Below are 19,875 nucleotides of genomic sequence, written 5' to 3'. Positions count from 1 at the left end.
TGGCATGTCTGGCACCTCACTGGTGGAAATAAACCCTCCCAAAGGAATGCAGAACAGGGAAGGGTCCCTGTTTCAGGGGTGATGCAATGAGGATTTCTGGCTGGGTTTGCATTTTTTGTTTCATACCAAGTGGATGGGCACTGTCCATGTGGAGCTGATGTCACCCCTGTGTCACCAGCTGTCTGGGAATCATGGAATCACTGAGGCTGGAAAAGCCCTCCCAGAACATCAAATCCAAGCTGTGCCCCATCCCCACCTTGTCCCCAGCCCAGAGCTCTGAGTGCCACATCCAGGGATTCCTGGGACACCTCCAGGGATGGGCACTCCAAACCCCCCTGGGCAGCCCCTGCCAAGGCCTGATCCCCCTTTCCTCCAGGCTGACCCCCTTCCCAGCTCCCTCAGCCTCTCCTGGAGCTCCAGCCACTTCTGAGCTCCATTTCTGTGTTGTGAAACCCAAATCCCCTGTGATCTCTCCCTGATTTTGGGGGAGCAGTGGGGACACAGCTGCTGTCCCTCGGTCCCACCCAGGCCCTGCTGGACTGTCAGACAAGATCTCTTATTTTTTGTTTTCACCCTTGCTGCAGCTTCCACCTGCAGTGAAAGTAAACAGGAGCCTTTAGTCAGCCTGAGGTGCTGTAGTAAAGATCAGGAGTCACTCCCCAGCCAGATGTGCCCTTCCAGGGCAGGTTGGTGTAAATTCAGGGGTGTTGTGCCTGTTCCCATAATTCCTGATCCCCAGAGCCAGGGGTCCTTGCTGCCCACTGCCACTCTCAGCCTGTGTGAAAGGAATCTGACTTTTGCCATTCTGTTGGCAGCAGGAAATCTCTCCTGAACAAGGGATCTCATCCCTGAAAGTGCCTTTTGGGGCTGTGGGGAAGCATCCCATCTTTGGAAGGGATTGCAGGCGAGCACAGCTGAAGGCAGTGTGAGGAAGGGGAGGGTTTTATCCACGTCTGATCTGATTAGAGATGTCAGATGTTGATATTGCAGAAGAAACTGGCTGAGGGAAATCTGATATTCCAGAATTCCCATAACTCTGGGGTTCTGCTTCTTTGGAATTCCCTCAGTGAGCTCCTCCACGTGCTGGAAATCATCCTTCATTTGTCTGCACATGGAACAGCCTCACTGAAATGTTGGATGATCCCCCCGAACTCCTCCAGGTCCGTGTCAAGGCTTTGTAGCTTTTCACTCCAAATGCATTTTCCAGCAGCCTGAAACACCCCAGGTGCACTTTTCTGATACCTTTGTTAATTCAGGCTAATACTCCTTTGCAGAGGTTCCTTGTCCTTTTTCTGCTCCCCAACCCCACCTTTTAGCAGTGATCTCTGGGTTTGGAGTGTGGGGCTGTGCTGTCAGCAGATGGAGACAGCGCAGTGAGGCTTACATGGAGTTGATGATTCCCAGGGCTCCCCTGGCTTGTCTGGCTCAGGAAAGGCTGCAGTTGGGATGGTTTTTCTTGGCTCTGCTTCCTTGGACATGCTGCAGGATGAAGTCTGCAGCTGGGCTCAATTTCTTCTGAGGGAGTTTGAGCAAGGCTGTGAATTAAAGTGGAGAGAGGGAGAGGTCACAGAATCCTGGAATGGTGGGGGTGGGAAACCAATTCCAACCCCTGCCATGGCAGGAACACCTTCCACTGTCCCAGGCTGCTCCAGCCTGGCCTTAGACACTTAGAGGGATCCAGGGGCAGCCACAGCTGCTCTGGCAATTCCAGCCCAGCCCCTCCCCACCCTCCCAGGGAACAATTCCTTCCCAAAATCCCATCTAAATCCCTCCTCTCTTAGTTTAAGGCCATTCCTCCTTGTCCTGTGCTGTAAAAAGTCCCTCTCCAGCTTTCTTGGAGACTTTTTATGTCTGGAAGTCAAATTTTGCAGGGACTAGATGAGCCCCCAGAGCAGGCAGACAACAGAAGAGTCAAGAGCAGCAGGTGAAATATTGATGGTGAAGTACTGAGGCTGTAAGTGGGTTTGTATTCCTTTCTCCCAGTTTTTCTGATTCCCAGGTGGTTCATTGAGTTGCATTTGGGATGTGTGGAAGTCCTCACATGTGTAAAGTGAGCACAAGTGTTTTTAGGGAGATAAATGCTTTTTATGCCCTCAAGAGAAGGAAATAATAATGCAGCCATTTCCACTCTGCTTCACTGTGATGGAATCCACATCACCAGGCTGGAAAAGCATGTGAGAATTCAAGGGTTTGGTGAAATTTTGCAGCTGAAGAAAGCTAAAAAGCTCAGATTGCTGAGCTAATACAGCAGATCCCAAACCTGAGGATCTTGCAGAGCAATCCCTACTTCAGGAGGAAGCAGTTTAGGGGATTTACAGGATTTTTTCCCTAGATTTGCTGATCAGTAAGATGCTGCTGGTCACTCCCACAGAGCCACTGTCCCTCATTCCATGTTCAGCTGCTCCTGTTGTCCATGATCTCCTTGGTGAGAGATCATGCACTCAGGGATGTTCACAGAATTCCCAGAATCACTGGGATGGAAGAGAATGTCCGTGGAGCTTTGCCCAAGCTCCTGGTGATGGGTGGCACCTGAGCAGAGGTGGCACGTGAGCAGAGCTGCCACCCAGCTTTGTGTGACCACAAATAGCACCTTAAAACAACAAAAAGGGCAGGAAAAGCAGGTGTGTTGTGCACCCAGACCGCTCAGGGTGTTTTATGGCCCAGGAGGCAATAAAGGAATTGTAGGTCAGATATTTTCCTCCACAAGGAACATTCTGATAACCCCTGAGGGATGAGCAAACAAAGCCGTTGTGAGGGTGAGGGTTTGGCACACAGCAGGGTTAATTCTGGCTGCCCTAAATGCTGCCTTTCCACCTCATAAACCCGATGCTGATCCCTCAGATGTGTTTTCTCCACCTGAACTTGTAGAAAGACAAAAATAAAGGTGGATATTCTCACACAGCTTTGTTCATCCTGCTCTCAGGAGAACCAGTGCCAATTTTTGCCTCTAAATAAAATAAGTAATAGAGTTTTCTTGATGTTTCTGGGCTTCTTCTTGATGGTTGTGGGTTTCTGCCAAAAATTTGGGCAGAATTATTGCTGTGTCTGCCAGCAGTTCACTTGTCTGAAAGGAGGGCAGGATAATAGGTGTGAAAATCGTAGGCATTTGGGCATCCAAGACTGTTCTGAGGGAGTGGAGGGGGAAAACATTTCTCACAGTGCTTTGTGAAGTCATTCCCACCTCAGAAGTGATCCCTGGAAGTGAGGGGGGATGGACATGCTGGATAATTTCAGAGGAGATACTCAGCTGGTGTGTCCTTAAATGTTTTAATTAGAGCTGAAGATGGGTGAATTCAGGGATTTCCTTTAGGGAGAGGCAAAAGAAGCTGGGAAAGAAACTTTTAGTAAGGCCCTGAAGAAAGGAAATAAAACCCCAACCCTCAGGAAAAATACTTAAAGGGAATGCTATTCTTTTTTGTTAGTGAGGAATAAATTCTCAGTAACCTGGAGAAGTGAGCAGGGGGGCTGCAGGTAAAGGAAGTGTTTGATCTGGGGTTTGCAATCCTGGGGCTGTGTTCCCTCTGCTGGCTCTGAAGGCATCTTGAGTGTCCCAAACTTGGCTCTGCATCCCTTTGCCATCCCCTTTCCTTCCCATTTCCCACTTCAGCCAAACTGGGAGGGCACACTGGTGGCACTGGAGGCACTCCCAATGCCGGGAGTGTTCTTGGGGACCCCCAGGCTGCAGCTGGGTGTGAGCAGGAGCTGGGATAAATCCTTTGGGATTGAGGGAACAGCAGAGGGAGAAGCTGGGCTGGGGCTGCCTGTGCTGCAGGAATGTGGGTTTTTTTCAGGTGGGTTAACACAGACATTGATTCCAAAGGAGTTCAGGTCCTTTTGAGGTGTGGAGTATCTGTAGGGTTAAAGGAAATGTGTGTGAAGGGATTGCTGAAAAAGGAAGGAGTTGTTGCTTTTTGTATGCCCCAGTTCAGCAGTGTTGGTGTGTTTGTGTGTGAGTTCAGCAGTGTTGGTGTGTTTGTGCCAGATTCCAGGATGCTGTTTGTGTTTCGTGCAGGATTTAAGGATGCTCTTTGCGTTTTGTGTCTGATTTCAGGACAGTGTTTGTGTTTCTGTGACTGAGTTAAGGAGTGTTGGTGTGTTTGTGCCTGATTTAAGGGGTGTTTGTGCCTGATTTAAGGGGTGTTTGTGTCTGATTTAAGGGGTGTTTGTCCTGATTTAAAGGATGTTTGTGCCTGATTTAAGGGGTGTTTGTGCCTGATTTAAAGGATGTTTGTGCCTGATTTAAGGGGTGTTTGTGCGTTTGTGCCCAGTTTAAGGACATGGTTTGTGTTTTGTGCCTGATTTAAGAATCCTGTGTGTACTCCCTGCCTGGGTTAAGGGCTTGTTGGTGCCCGGTTTCAGGGCTGTTGGTGCCCGGTTTCAGGGCTGTTTGTGCCCATTTTCAGGGCTGTTTGTGCCCACTTTCAGGGCTGTTTGTACTCACTTTGAGGGCTGTCTGTGCTCTCCCCACAGCTGTTCCAGAGGCCCAATGCACTGGCGGTGCAGCAGCTGACAGCAGCCCAGCAGCAGCAGTACGCCCTGGCTGCTGCCCACCAGCCACACATAGGTGAGTCTGCCTCTCCTCCTGCCTATTCCACTGCCCTCCTCCTGATCCATGGGGAGACTCCAGGGGGAAAGGGATTGGGAGTGTTTAAAGTGTATTTTACAGCTGATAATCAACACATGAACAGAAGTGCGTTTTTACAGTTTTGCTTGTGGGTGTGTCTTGCACACTTGAGAAGCCTTTTAAAGGAGTTCCCTGTGTGGCAGGGCTGACACTCTCACCCTCCTGAGGATGCTGATCAGTCAGCAGAGGCTTTGGAAGCCTCAGAGTGAAGCATAAATCAGGGTGACAGCACAGTGAAGTGAGGGGAAATGCACAATTTAATATCGGCTGAATGAGCAGCCAGGGGTCTTATGAGTTAAAAATGTAATTTATGCAAACACATTATTCTTATCCATAAAAATTATTCATTAAAAATATATATATGTTTTTATTAACTGGGAATAAAGCACTTAATAATGTGTAGAAACCCAGGAAAACAATGTATTAATGTTTGTAGCACAATAAGCAATTTGTGGTAGGAATTTGGGTTTCTTCTTGCCCAAAACCCCAGTATAAATGTGTTGGGGCTCTCCCAGCTCTGTGCTGTGCCCTTGTGTGCTCGGTGGAGTTCAGGGATTGAAATTATCCAGCTTTTTAACTTCCTCCCCTTCACCTTCACCTCCCCTGCTCACCTCTCTCCCGCCCACCTGGCCTTTCTCTAATGATTAAACTGTCCCCTTGCAGAGGCACAGAATGTTTTTCCAGTCTGAGCCCTTTCCACACTGACCAGTTGGAGTGCTGGGATCCTGTGGTGGGCATGGAGCTCAGGATGGGGTGGTTTGAGTCCTGATTTACTGACTGTAGGAAATACAGAGTAGTAACAAGCTCCAGTCTTCTGAACAGGGTCTGTCTGCCCTGCAGAAGCACCTGAGCTATTGGATACAAAGGATTTTACCTCTTAAGGAGCATTGAATCCTTGGAATTGGGGTTTTTTAATGCCAGATCTCTCCTCTGCCCATCAATGCTATAGGTTGTCACTCCATATGGAAAACCACCCATAAAAAGCTTAAAACCACGAAACCAGCCCGAGTTTGGTGTTGCCCAAGCAGCAGCAGGGGGGTTGTGGTGGGGCTGCGGTCCTGTTGAGTTTGTTTTCACTGACAGGAATGTTTTCAGCAGGTTTAGCTCCCGCTGCCTTCGTTCCCAACCCCTACATCATCAGCGCGGCGCCTCCGGGGACGGATCCCTACGCGGCCGGGCTGGCGGCAGCTGCCACCTTAGGTGAGGACTCCCAGCTCCCTCTGCACTGCCAGCCACGAGCTGTGCAGAGCTGCTCTGGGGCTCTGCAAGGCAAACAGCAGCATCCTGTGGGGAGAGAATTGAAATAATGGTGTGGCTGTGAGTAAAACCAGAATTTGTCATTAAAACTGGAGATGAAATGGGATAATTTTTGTTTAAGGCTCCTATAGCAAATGGGAAGGGAACAGAGACAAATATTGCTCTGTTTTTGAGCTGTTTCGGTGAATGACAGTAGCAAGGAAAACCTCTGAAAACAGACTTCTGAAAGGCTGGAAAGATGCAGGATGTGTTTCCTGCCAGGAAAGTTGTGTCTCCTTTCTGTTCAGCATGTGGTGCATCCTGCAAATGAGCTCTTCCCTGAAATTCTGTTGGAAATTTCCACTTCCCGGGAGGTGAACACATCTATATCTGCTGGGGCTCACACTGGGAACATGCCCTTTTCCAGATGGTAGCAAAGATGGAGCCTCTGCTCTTTCTGCAGGATCTTCCTCCAGCCATTCATGTATCAGTTTCCAAATTCCTCCCAGCTGTCACAGCCTGAACTGGTGATTCTGGAGGTGCCAGCTCCGTGCCACAGCTTGTCAGGCACTGTGGGGGACACGGTGAGCGTGGAACTTCTGGGGGTGCCATAAAGTTCTTGCCCAAGCACTGGGGAAAAAGCATGAATGTGCTTTTAGGAGAGGATTTTTAAAGGAGGAACATGGTTTTAGGAAAGGATTTTTATAGGAAGAATGTGCTTTTAGGAGAGGATTTTTAAAGGACGGATGTGCTTTTAGAGGAGGGTTTTTCTAACCATGCCTGGCTTTCCTTGAGCAAGGCAGAGGAAATGTTCTGTGCTGCCAATGAACACTGCTCTGTTTGGAGTGGGGCTGTTTGTGGAGGCTCTTGCTGCTGCCATGCTTCACTTGCAGCTTGTAAACTCATTCCAGTCCTCTTTTTGGGTGGCTTGTTCCAGATCAAACCCACCTGGGTGTGTGTGGATGTGACACTCTGTGGTCTGCAACAGTTTTGGTCCAGCTCTTACAAAACCCCCGCTGAGCTTTTAAGCTTTGAGGCCATTGTGGGATCAGCTCTGAAACGGGAATTCAGCGACTGCTGCCCACTTGGATGGAGGTTTTAGTGGATCATGCAGATGTGTGTGAAGAGTTTGGATTATACTCTGGGCTTTGGCCTGGGCTGCTGGGAATTTTGTGCTGGGATTATGCAATGCCATGGGGAGATTGGGTGGAGGCAGCACCAGGCCTTGGCAAATGGGTGACGCCGTGGTTCCATGGGACAGAGCCAAGGACAGGGGCACAAGGACATTGCTGCTGCTCCAGGGCTTGATAACCCTCCTGGGATGGTGAATGGAGCAGGGAATGACTGAGCTGAGCTGCTGCTGGCCAATGCCAGAGGGAAGTTCAGTCAGGAGGAGCTCCAGGGTGCTGGCAGCCCCAGTTCCAGGCAGAGGGGGAGGTTTGTGAATGATTCCTGTACAGACAGGCTCCTGTTTGGCCTTTGTGCATCACCTCAGGGCCTGCAGAGCTCCTTTCTGTGGTAGCAGAGTGCAGAGCAGCAGGTCAGCAGCTTGATTTCATAGAAAGACCACATGGAGCTGGGCCACGTTTCCAGGAAATACCAAGTGTTGACCACAGTGTTTTTTTCTTTTTCTGAGCTCTACTGGAGCTGAGCTGCCTGAACTTTTGCAGCCTCTGACCAGAAGAAAACCCCATTTAGGCTGTGCTTAACTCGGGTTTTAGACATTTGAACTGGAAATAACACCCCAGGGATACCTAAAGCATCCCAGAACTTGGCATCAGGGCCTCTACTTGAGTAATTCTAAATTTATGACTCTCGAAAGAAACAAAACAATGTGTAATGTGCTGGGTGTGTTTATAGTGTTACGCCACTGAGAAACAGGAGTTACTTTAACCCTCTCATCAGGCTTTGCACCCTCGAAATGACAAGATAAACTTCATGTTGATGTTTATTTCAGAAAAGCATCTTTCCTGTCTGGGCCTAGCAGGTTTGAGAACCCTTTTTTTCTCTCATGACTGAGAGCAGCACTGGAGGAACATGAGACAATTTAAATGTTTATACAAAGCCAAAAAGCCTCCTCGATGTGCCTGGGAGTGTTAAATTGGGAGGACTTGGAGGAGCTTCGGAGATGGAAGAAATGAGTCTGGAGTTTATTGCTCACAGTTCCTCTCAGAGCAGAGAGGAAACTTTTGGTGTGTGTTTTATGGCAGAGATAATCTGTCAATTAAAGTTCTGCCATTATGGCAGGTTTGTCATGATTGTGAGACTGGCAGCTCTAGGATAATGCTCTTCTCTTCCCAACAATAGCAGCATTTTAAAGAACAAATTTGAATGCAGAGGGAAGAACTTCCTAAAAAAAACCCCTCATTTAGATTTTAAACTGTGGGGAAGATACTGCTGCCTTTGAATTGCCTTCCATCATTTGAGAAAGATGTCACTCAAAAAACTGAAAACTTGCCTTTTTTTAGGCCAGTTGGGAAATGATTTCCTCAGGGGTGGAGTATTGCAGGTAGCAAAGTGTTCCTGCTCTTTGTGGGGAGGTGGATGAATGCTGGGATGACCTGATCACAGGAGAAGCAGATCCTCCTACTGCACATTTTGGGGTTTTTCAGCCAGGGGGAGATGATCAGGCCCTTGGTGCTGAGCTGGAGCAGGTGTGGGTGTGTGCACACCCTGCCAGGACTGGCATTTGGGTGCTCCTGCAGCTGGGTTTGTCCTGGGTACCTCAGCAGTGCCAGCCTGGGCAGTCCCTGCCCTTCTGGGCTGGGGCAGCACCTCTGAGCTCCGCTGCTCACTGCCATCCCTAAAAGCAGCACCCCGTGGGTGCCATGCTGGGAGTTCCAAGGGATCACCCCACAGATCAGTGGGAGTTCCAAGGGATCACCCCACAGATGAGTGGGAATTCCACAGGGATCACCCCACAGATCACAGGAAATTCCAAGGGATCACCCCACACGTCACTGGGAATTCCACAGGGGTCACCCCACAGATCAGTGGGAGTTCCACAGGGGTCACCCCACAGATCCCTGGAGTTGCTGCTGCAGCCTGTCTGAGCTCCTGGGGCAGCTGGAGCTGCTGTCACTGCTCCTCAGGCTGGCTGTCCTGCAGGAGAGCTTGGGGTGGCAGGCTGAGGTGGAAGCACAAACCCCTCAGTGGTGTCACACACCCCAGTGATGTCCTGAGCACGCTCCCAGCTGGGTTTGCTGCTGCTCCCTGCAAGGAGCAGCTCTGGCTGTCCAGGGGCTGAGTGTGACACAGCATGGGCAATGTTCACTTCCAGAGGTGCTGGGATTTTTCTTTTCCCCGGATTGCCCAGCTCTGATGAGAGCAGGAGCAGGTGCAGCATCTGCTGGAGGGGGTCAGCTCTGGGTGCTGCTGGGTCTGGCAGTGATGCCACACTTGCCCTCACTGAGAACTCTGTTCAATAATGAGCCTCTCTCCTGTGCTCGGAGCAGCTGAGCCAGACTCACAGCCCTTTCAAACCCAGCTGCTGCAAACTTCAAAGTCTCCTCTGCTTTTGTACGCTCAGGGCTTTGGCAGCAACCTCTGCCTAGGAGAAAAGCCCATCTAGGTTGTGCTTGGTTGATAATTAGAGCTGAGACTAAAATGTCCCAGAGAGATGCCCAAATTTTGCCTAGATGAAGGAATTCCAGCAACTTCCAGCAGCCTGAGGGCAAATGCAGGTTAATGACTTGCATTAAAAGGGAGCAGTTGCAGCCCCTGCCCTGTTGGGTGCAGGAGAACCCTGGGAGTTGGGGTCTGATGTGCATTCAGTGATTATAAACAGGTTAAAATCACTCCCTGCCTACCTGTCTGTGCCTGCTGAGGCACCACAGGCACCACCTTCATGGCACTGATTCGTTTGCTGCAGGTTTTTTCCATTTTAGCTGACACTGCTCATGAATTTCCAGGGTGGAAGGTAAGAAATGAGTGGTTGCTGCTCCAGATCTGGAGCAGGGAAAGCAGATCAGCCTCTCTGATTCTGTAAATCCAGCAAGGATGGGCTTTGGGGTGAGATACAAATCCAGGTGTTCAGCATCTGCTTGGAATTTGGAATTAGCCAGCACCTCCGTGCTGTGCACAGAGCTGGGCACCTCAATCCTCAATTTGGGGAAAGCACGGTAGTTAAAACCAGAGTAATATAATGAGAGTAACTCTTACATGTTTGAAATATGAATTTAATATTTGGCACAAGACATGGAATGAATGTTCTGAAGTGTGGATGTGGGAGCAGGAGCTCATCCAGCTCCTTGACATCCTGCAGGAGTTGAGCTGAGCCTGTTACTGTAAAAATCAAGAAGAAAGGAACAGAAACCAAAAGGAAAAGGGACTTCCAGGATTTCCCCCTGTTGTCTCAGCCAGGCTAACACAGAACACTGTTTGCACCTCCCTTTTTGTGTCATCCTCATTTTCCATGGAATGAACCCAAGTCCTGAGTGTCTCCCTTAAAAAAAAAAAAAGTCCTGGTTTTACTCCAGACATGACCAAGGTTCTCTAAAGATTTCTTAATTCCAGTGTCACATCTGACTCTGGCTCTGTCTGAGCTATTCCTGCTGTGGGAAGGGAGCCTTGGAAGGGGGATGTATTTGGGAATCAAAGGGAACACTGCTGCTTTTCTGCTGACCTTTCCTAAAGATATCAAACAGTCATATTAAAAAATATTATTGGATTCCCATCCGTGTTATGGGGTGGGAAGGGCTCCTCCTCCAGCACTGAGAGCTTCCTCAGCGTTACTCTAACTGGGATTATTTAAGGACAGAAGCTGCCATTCTGCTATCTCCAAATTTCTGTGGTCTTCTGAGACCTGATGAACACAAGGAGTCTTCAAAAGTGAGCCTTTTTCTGCTGCTCTCCAAGATTCTTATTATTTTTAAGCCTCTTAAGTTTGAGGAGGGGATGTGGGAAGGGACAGGATCATGCAGCCTCTTTTAGGGGAGATTTGCAAATGCAAAGCAGGGCTGGAAAAAGAGCATTTTAATACTTAAGGGTTGATGCACTCCAGCTGTGAAGAGGTTTGGTAATTTATCGAGGAGCTGAAGGTGGATGGCAGTGAGCTGTGAATGTCAGCTGGGATGAGAAGTTGTCTCTATGCTTGAAACAAGGTTCCTCTTTTGGGCTTGGAGATTTTTGTTCCTTCTCTGTAAAACCAGGACATACCAATAAAAACATGGAATCACTGCTGGCAGAGTTTGACCTCGTGCAGTGATGAAATTCCAGGTCTGACTTGAAACTTTATAAAATGTGTGACCCAAATGCCAAATCCCTCTGTGTTTGCAGAGGGTTTCACACAGATCCCATTAAACTAGGCACGATAAGCAGGTGTTTTTGGGGTGCTGTGTGCCCCTTGACCCCCAAGAACTCACCCTGCCCGTGCTGTGTTCCAGGTCCAGCTGTGGTCCCTCACCAGTACTATGGAGTCACTCCCTGGGGAGTTTATCCTGCCAGCCTCTTCCAGCAGCAGGCGGCCGCCGCCGCCGCCGCCACCAACTCAGCCAGCCAGCAGAGCACGCAGCAAACGCAGCAGGGCCAGCAGCAGGTAAGGCCTGGCACCTCCTGGGCCGGGGACACCTGGGCTCTGGGTGGGGAATGTCCTCAGCTGGGAGTGACCCCCGGGGATCCTGGATGGCAACCCCTGGACCTCCACAGAGCCCCAGCAATCCCAGCCTGGGCATCCCTGGGAGCGCTGTCCAAACTCGGCAGCCTCAGGGCCATCTGTGCCCATTCCCATGCCCATTCCATTCCCATGTCCCTGCCCCTTCCCATTCTCATTCCCATGCCCATTCCTGTGCCCCTTTCCATTCCCATGCCCATTCACATTCACACACCCCCATTCCCATTTGCATTCCCATTTGCATTCCCATTTGCATTCCCATTCCCGTGCCCATTCCCTTTCCCGTGCCCATTCCCATGTCCATTCCCTCTGGGGGAACAGCATCAGAGAGAATTTCTTCCCAGGAAGGGTGATGGGACAGTGTAAGGGGTTGCCCACTGGAGTGGAGTCCCTGTGCCTGGAGGTGTTTTAGGAGAACCTGGATGTCACTTTGTCACTTGGTGCCGTGGTCTGGGTGACAGGTGCCAGCTCATAGGTTGGACTTGGTGATCTCAAAGGTCTTTTCCAACCCAGCTGATTCTGTGGAAAACCCAACCCAAGCCTCCCCTGACACGGCTCCAGCCGTTCAAAACCCTGATGTTTTCTATGAGTGATCCTGACCTCAGCTCTGAGTAGTTTTAAATGAGGAGAAAACCCTTTGGCCTGTCCTAAAGACAAAGGGACAGGAGCCATCTGTACATTTGTAATTTGATTTATCCATCATGCCCGTGGGGAGTGGCACGTGTACCTGGGTGGTGGTGAATTACTGAGTGTCAGTGTTGTGGGGAACACCAGTGGGTCAGGCTGGGAATGGCCTGAGCTGTGCAGCAGCAAACCTCTGGTGCTGTTGGTGTGTGAGGGGAAATCACCAGGAGCCAGAGCTGGGCTTCAGTCCCCTCAGCAGCGCTCCTGTCTGGTCCTTGGTGATGGAGGTGGCAGAATAAAGAGCAACTGGCAGCTGAATTTTTCAGCTCAGAAGCTGAAAACCCTTTGAAAACCAAGCCCAGTGTCAGGAGGTGTTCTAAGGCCTTTACAGATGCAGCAGGCATGGGATGAGAGAGCCTTGCAAAGGCTCAGGCTATTAAAATAAAATATCTCAGTGCCAGTGGCCTTTATGGGATGTTTCATTACTTTTATGGCCGTGGAGCAGGCATGAGTGGGGTCGGGAGGAGGGTTTGGAATGCAAACCTTGCTCTGAGGGGATGCAGCAGGGATTGTTTGTATTAAAAGTGCTGAGGCAGAGGCTTTGGGAACCTGGAGCACTGAGTGTGGACACTTGATTTGTCACTCTTGTGACATCTTAATAGAGTGTTAATAAAACCCACCAGCATTCCAGTGCTGCAGTCTGCACCCCCTGGAATTCTTGGCTCCCAGAGATTCCCTGGGCTGGAAGGTTCCTGTTGGCAATGGAGAGAGACAGGGAGACTGATTCAATGATCAGAATCCAACTTTATGGTGGGATACAAACACTTGTGTACTGTTGTAGGGAGACTGGAAATGCGTACTGCAGTGATTAGGTTAAAATCACATACACAGACGCATATAACAGCATCTCTTGCTTGCAGAGTTTAATGGGATTTTCTTTTTCTGGTAAATCCATCTGATTGAATCTTCTTGCAGTTCAGGTCTAATTTTCAGAGTTCCGTTTGCTTTTGCCAAGGCATCCTGTTATCAGATCTCTTGTGTCAACCAGGTCCAAAGTCCATCATCTGTCCTGTGTCCCCCAACATCCCAATAGGTTCCTGTGCAGCCTCGGGGGCACCTCCCAGTCAGTGACCTGGGGATCCTCCCCAGCCTCTCCGTGCACCGAGTCAGTGTTTCCTGTTAATAACTCGAGCAGGTGACATCCACCATGTCACTTTTGCAGCAGGATGTGCTGAGGGCACGGGGCTGGCTCGTTTAATAAGCTGAGCTTGCAGGTTCCTGTACCAGCTCTGAGCAAGGCTTGCCAAACCAAGCCTGGCTGAGGTAATTGCAGGGTGGCCACTCTGCCATCATCCCTTTTGAGGGACTCCCACCACAGCAGTTTGTCCCTACAAACCCCACTGTGGACTCTGTGGTCATGATTTCCTATGGTTTAAGTATTGTGTCACCAGATCTATGGCCTCAACAGGGGCTGGTAGCTTGGAGACACCCAGGTCACCTCCTGTCATCTGTCCCCAGCTCCTGAACTGGGCTTTGTGAGGTGTCTGCTCAGGGCTTTTGGTGAGGCTGTGGTTACAGGGACCAGACATTAGCTGGGGTGGGCAGGTGGCTTGTGCACACTTCTGGCAGAGGATGAGTGTTGGAGGTGGGATCAGGGAGTTGAAAGTTGGAGAAACCCTCTAAAGGTCATCGAGTCCAAGCATTAACCCAGCACTGACCCCTGTTCCAGGCACCACTCCATGTGTGTTTTGCACACTTCAGGGATGGGGTCTCCACCACTGCCCTGGGTGGCCAAAGCCTGACCACCCTTCAGTAAAAGAATTTTCCCTGATATCCACCCTGAGCCTGCCCTGGCCCAGCCTGAGGCCGATCCCTCTCCTCCTGTCCCTGTTCCCTGGAGCACAGCCCGACCCCCCTGGCTGTCCCCTCCTGTCAGGAGTTGTGCAGAGCCACAAGGTCCCCCCTGAGCCTCCTTTTCTCCAGGCTGAGCCCCTTTCTAGTTCCCTCAGCCCCTCCTGGGGCTCCAGACGCTTCCCAGCTCTTTTCCCTGCCTCTCCGTGCCCTTTTTGAATGTGAAGAAAAGTGAATTAAGAGCAAAGGAGAGACATTTCCCCCGCTGGTGCTGCTCCTGCCTGGTGACATTGGCTGTCTCCTGGATCCATAATAACCCAGTGGCTGTTCTGTCCTCTGCAGGTGCTCCGTGGAGGAGCCAGCCAGCGTCCCCTGACTCCCAACCAGAACCAGCAGGGCCAGCAGACGGATCCTCTGGTGGCCGCCGCCGCCGTCAACTCCGCGCTCGCCTTCGGCCAGGGGCTGGCAGCAGGAATGCCAGGTACCAGCACTGCCGGGCCAGGAAGAGCCTGGGAACTGCCATCTCCCAGGGCTGCCTTTGCCTGGCACCAGCAGTGCCTGCTTGTCTTGGTTTGGGGGTTCATTCTGGGGTTGGGTGTGTCCCCAGCTGGCAGCGCTGAGGGGTCACAGGTGACCTTGTGGCACAGGTGACAGCAGTGTTATCTCCCTGTGCCTGCACTGTACTCCAAGAATTGATGGCTCCTGCGAAAAATCACCTCCAGATTTTTCTGTGGATCCTTCAAGCTTATGGGATCTGTATTTTAAATCTCAGAGGTTTCTTAGTCCTGTTCATTCATCTCAGGTCTCCATCCCTGCCAGGTGCTTGACTTAACAGGGGCTTCCTTCCATGATTGCTCTTCCAAGAGGCTTAAAAACAGGGAAAGAAAAGGGATAAAAGGAAGCAGGGTTTAGTTCTCATTTCTAGCTCTTCATTGGTGGAGCTGCTGTAGGAATTCTGACTCTGATCCCTGAGGCTTTGGGGTAAAAAGCTGCTGAAATTCAGTTTTTCAGGGTATTATTGTGGTGGCAAAGGATGAATCTGAGCTCATTAGAATAACATGCAGATATGTCCTGCTGGTCAAATGTAAGGAAAAAAGGATTATTTGGGTTTCAGGTCTCCTTACTGGTACTGTCACGTAATTTAATTGGGTTTTTTTGTTGTTTAAGAAGAATGTTGCAGTATTAAGTTACAAAGTGAGCTGTGCAGATTTCCAGCAGTCTGCAGATTTCCTTTAATCTCTGTTATTTGGGCTGTATTTGCAAAGCAAATGCACACATATATACAATTATAGATATATGTTTGTACCTGTATTTGCAAAGCAAATATTCCCAGGGAACATTCTTTTAGTGACCCCCCCACCTTAGAGAGTCACTGCATTTAATTTTATTGTTTTCATTTAATGTAGAATTCCATAATGAGATGCCTAAATCACTATATTCTGTCAGGCTGCTGCTGCGTGTATCACCAGCATTTATGAGAGTTTATTTTCATGCATTAAAAGAGTATTTTATGGTACCAACCTTCCAAAATACAGAAGTGGAAGTTCCCTGTGGGTGCACCCTGGCAGCCCCACCTCTGAGCTATCCCAGCACACGTTGTACATGTCATGGAGCAGAAATGGTGCATTCGTATTTTAAACCCTTTTTTAGCTGAATTTGCACTGGTGACAGTGTAATAGAAAAGATTCAGGGTGCAAAAAGTCTTTTCTACCCAAAATTCTTAGTGTAAAATCGTGGGCATTTTTGGGAAAAGCAGGGCCGTTCTTGCTTCTTTTTTTTTTTCCCATTCAGCTTTTCCTTTAAAAACCCTGTTGCACTGCCCTCACCTGGACATGGGTGATGTGTTTGTCACCTGCCCTGTCACCTGTGCTTGCCTCTGCAGGTTACCCAGTGCTGGCTCCTGCTGCTTATTATGACCAAACAGGAGCCCTCGTGGTCAACGCGGGGGCCAGGAACGGCCTGGGGGCTCCTGTGCGCCTGGTGGCTCCTGCCCCTGTCATCATCAGCTCCTCTGCAGCCCAGGCAGGTGAGTCCTGTCCCCTCCCCGGGTCAGACAGGTGAGTCCTGTCCCCCCCAGTGGTTCATACAGGTGACTTCTGGTCCCACCAAGTGCCTGCTGTGTCCCCAGTGTCCCCACCCCTCCGTGCTCCGCTGGCAGTGATGACAAACTTGCCCTCACTGAGATCCATCCAGGGATTGTTGTTGAGAAACATCCTCTGTGCTCAACCTGGGCTGAGCCTCTGGAGCAGCCACGGAGAGGGATAGGAGCAGGAATCTGGATGATTTTGTAGAGTTTCATGACAGGTATTTAAATTTGTCCTCTGGCACCAGCTTTCCTACCTGCTGCAGCTTTCAGAATTCCCAGTGGCTCCAGGGAGAGCTCAGAGCCCTTGCAGGGCCTGAAGGGGCTCCAGGAGAGCTGCAGAGGGACTGGGGACAAGGATGGAGGGACAGGACACAGGGAATGGCTCCCACTGCCAGAGGGCAGGGCTGGATGGCATCTTGGGAATTGGGAATTGTTCCCTGGCAGGCTGGGGAGGGGCTGGGCTGGAATTGCCAGAGCAGCTGTGGCTGCCCCTGGATCCCTGGCAGTGCCCAAGGCCAGGCTGGACATTGGGGCTGGGAGCACCTGGGACAGTGGGAGGTGTCCCTGGGGTGGAACAGGATGAGTTTAAGGTCCTTTCCAACCCAAGCCATTCCATGATTTGTGCTTTATGACACAACCATGCCTAAAATGGCCTTTGCCATGAGTTGCTTTGGCATTTATTTGGGTTCCTTGGGAGTTCAAGGCTTTTAAAAGGACTTTTCAATCCGTTGGTGTGAGCAGCCCCTGCTAGCTTTGGGCTCAGATTATGAAATAGGCCTTTTAATTCGTTTCTTGTAGCTCTTGTTTATTTTGCTTTTTATTTAACTTTGGAACTGGCTGAAAACCAAAAATCCTTGGGTTCGATGTTCTTGGCACCAAGGTTCATGTTTCATGTGCTGAAGGATCATCTCAGTTATTTCAAAACTCGGGTTTCTTAACTGACCCTTGTCAGTGTGGGGCTGCACTGATTGGACTCTTGGATCTTTGGAGAAAGAACCATTCCTGGTTTTGATCTGTGCAGCTCCCAACAGCACAAGAGCAGCAAGAACAGCTGGGCATGGCTGGAGTCTGGGGGCTGGGGGCAGCTCAGATAGAATAAATAGAGATGTATGCAGAGTTTGGTCCTGAAAGAAAAAAAATTGTAGCAATTCAAAACTACCTGCTAAGTTTTACCTTCCAGAACTGTGATGAAAATGAATTTTTTCAGTGCCTTTTCCATTTTTTGCCCATTTTTGTGTCCTGCAGCTGTGGCGGCGGCCGCGGCGTCGGCCAACGGAGCAGCAGGAGGGCTGGCAGGGACCACCAATGGCCCCTTCCGGCCCCTGGGCACGCAGCAGCCACAGCCCCAGCCCCAGCAGCAGCCCACCAACAACCTGGCCTCCAGCTCCTTCTACGGCAACAACTCCCTGAGCAGCAACTCGCAGAGCAGCTCGCTGTTCTCGCAGGGCTCGGCCCAGCCCGCCAACACCTCGCTGGGCTTCGGCAGCAGCAGCTCCCTGGGAGCCACGCTGGGCTCGGCGCTGGGCGGCTTCGGCACGGCAGGTGAGCAGCGCGGCTCTGGGACTGCCGGCCTGGGGTGGGTGCACGTCACCAACGGGATGGGGCTGCTGTGGCACGCCTCTGGTTCGTCAGAGGCTGGAGGTTAGGTGATTTGTTCCAAGAATGGAGCTTTGCACCTTGGCTGAGGGAGCTTTGTGAAATGGGTTTGTATGTGTTGAGTGTTTTAGTGGTGATACTGACAAGTGATACCCTGCAAACTTATGTGTGTGCGACAAATGATGGAGAAAACTATCAAATAAGTTTTTATCATACAAGAGAGAGAGGTAGGAAATGGATTCACAGAGAGTTCTCAAAATCTTACATAGATAGTGGATGAAGGTATAGACATGGAGGAAGGTTTTGAATTAAGACCGTGGAACCAGTGAGACTTTTTTGAACAATGACTTGGAATTGCTATCAGACATGACTTATGCCCTTTGAGCTGACTGGACTTTCACAGCATTAAAATTGCTGTGTTGTAATATAGCAATGCTTAATGTGAGCAAAAAAGATGCCTTAAACGAGTAATAAGCAGATATATTCTAGTAAAGCTATGAAACACAAGGCAGTTAATAAACTACATGGTTACAAAGGTTTCTTTTTAGTTGAACCAAGAGGGGGAATTGTGGGAATCACCAACAGGATGGGACTGCTGTGGGACACCTCTCGAGCTTTTGATTCTCCAACATCACTCTCATGACATAGTTATAACATGGGAATATGCCAGCAGCTCACATCCCCAACAGCAGACACAGAACTCAATGTTGCAACTCACTTTAAAAGTTGGGATATGGATATGGGAGAGGGAGCATGTGCAAGGACACCCTGGGGATCTGAAAGTGCCCACAGTGCACCCCACCTGGGACCACAACAGCAGCACGGGGGGGAGGCAAGACATGGAGGAGTACAGAACATTGATTATAAGAGGTATCAAAGAGGCAGCTCCACGTAAGCAAAATGCCCTTAAGGCTTTGGATGAGCAGCAAAAGAGGGAAGAAACCCCAACGGTGGTTAGAAAGGTTGAGGAAAAATATGAGGCAATATTCAGGGGTTGACCCTGGCACGGTGGCCAGACAGATCTTACTAAAGATAAGTTTTGCCCAATCACACAAAGCAAAAGCACTGACAGTAGTTCTGTCCAGCCACTCTAAGCACATGTACCTTTGGCTAAAACAATGCTTACTTATTTCTAATACCATACCTGCTTGTAAGCCTTAAAACACAATGCACAGAGCTTCATTATTAAGCTTAGAACTTCCTAACATCTCACTAGATGTACTTTTCTGTAGCTTAGGGAGTTACTCTAGCCAAGCATTAATACACGAACCATTGTTCTATTTGCCCTTACTTTCTACATCTTATGTAATTTTTCTGCTGACCTGTCTTATGGCTGCTGCGTAGTTCTAATCACAGTTCTGCTGTCTCTGAGGCCTGCCTTTCGCAGCTTTCCCAAAACCCTCTGATTTTATGGATTCCCACACCCAGGAAAGGAGCATGAGGGGAGCTCCAGATTTCAGGAGTTTGTGCTCTGAGCTGAGCCCTCCTCATCCATCCCAGCCTAACTGGGAATTTTCCTTTAGGGACTACTTCAGGCTTCAAAATCTGCAGCAGTTCTTGGCAGAAATGCGTTTAGTAGGTGATAATTAGCAGTAGCAGAGTAATTAACTTGGAAGTGTTTTTCCCTGCATGTGGAGTACTGGGCTGACAGGAGTTGGTTCCAGAGTGTGTCAACCCCTCTCACCTCAGAGTAAAGGCTGAGGAACTCCTCATGCCTTTAAAAAAGCTGATCTGAGGTGGTTTCTGTGCTTTATTCTGGGAATTGTTTCCATCACACACCAAAAGAATCACTCTGTGGTTGTAGACACCTCCCATCCATGCTTTGATGATTTTGGGCAGCTGGAGACCAAGGCTCCTTTCAACATCAAACTCATCCAGAGATGTCTGTGGTTTTTTAGGTTTTTTTTTCCCTTAGGTTTGTGTTTTTTTTGAAGTGGAACAATTGTTTTAATTACTGCTCAGTCTCAGGGCAGTAATTATGTCCTGAACTTTGCTGCTCTCATCAGAGTGAGGAGCAGGTTCCAGCCTGGCTCCATCAGAACAGGCTTAGGGAGAGGCTGTTCCCTCACAGAGGAGCAGTTTGCAATAAAAAGTTATTCTAAATATTTGTCTTCAACCCAGCCTTGAGAATTGGAACCATCTTGGTTCCAGATAAACAAAGCATTTGCTTCTCTCACCTCAGTTTATTTAACTAATTGAATTCCATGAGTGGTTTGCTCAGTGCCAAGATTCACAAAGATGTTTTCC

The 19,875-nt window shown here is 49.6% G+C and overlaps 1 protein-coding gene and 1 non-coding gene across 7 annotated transcripts in view; both read left to right on the top strand.

Annotated features, from left to right (window-relative positions):
• The window catches only part of PUM1 (pumilio RNA binding family member 1), a 75,987-nt gene that overhangs the window by 34,592 nt on the left and 21,520 nt on the right, over positions 1–19,875 (top strand). For 4 of the 6 annotated variants that reach the window (XM_041479304.1, XM_041479301.1, XM_041479302.1 and 1 more), the window contains exons 8-13: positions 4,471–4,564; positions 5,720–5,824; positions 11,245–11,396; positions 14,289–14,427; positions 15,829–15,972; positions 17,278–17,574. In XM_041479304.1, the coding sequence (XP_041335238.1) occupies positions 4,471–4,564; positions 5,720–5,824; positions 11,245–11,396; positions 14,289–14,427; positions 15,829–15,972; positions 17,278–17,574 (931 nt within the window). The remainder of the gene's footprint in view (positions 1–4,470; positions 4,565–5,719; positions 5,825–11,244; positions 11,397–14,288; positions 14,428–15,828; positions 15,973–17,277; positions 17,575–19,875) is intronic. The other 2 variants (XM_041479303.1, XM_041479300.1) reach the window with 1 other exon arrangement.
• Positions 9,241–9,325, top strand: LOC121360034. The gene has a single exon (XR_005956127.1). It is a non-coding gene; the product is annotated as a small nucleolar RNA SNORD103/SNORD85 (small nucleolar RNA).

This window comes from Pyrgilauda ruficollis, unplaced genomic scaffold (assembly GCF_017590135.1).
Source record: "Pyrgilauda ruficollis isolate IOZ18807 unplaced genomic scaffold, ASM1759013v1 scaffold48, whole genome shotgun sequence".
Classification (NCBI taxonomy): Eukaryota; Metazoa; Chordata; class Aves; order Passeriformes; family Passeridae; genus Pyrgilauda; species Pyrgilauda ruficollis.
Note: the sequence above shows the minus strand (reverse complement) of the source record. Positions and strands in the feature narration are given on the sequence as shown.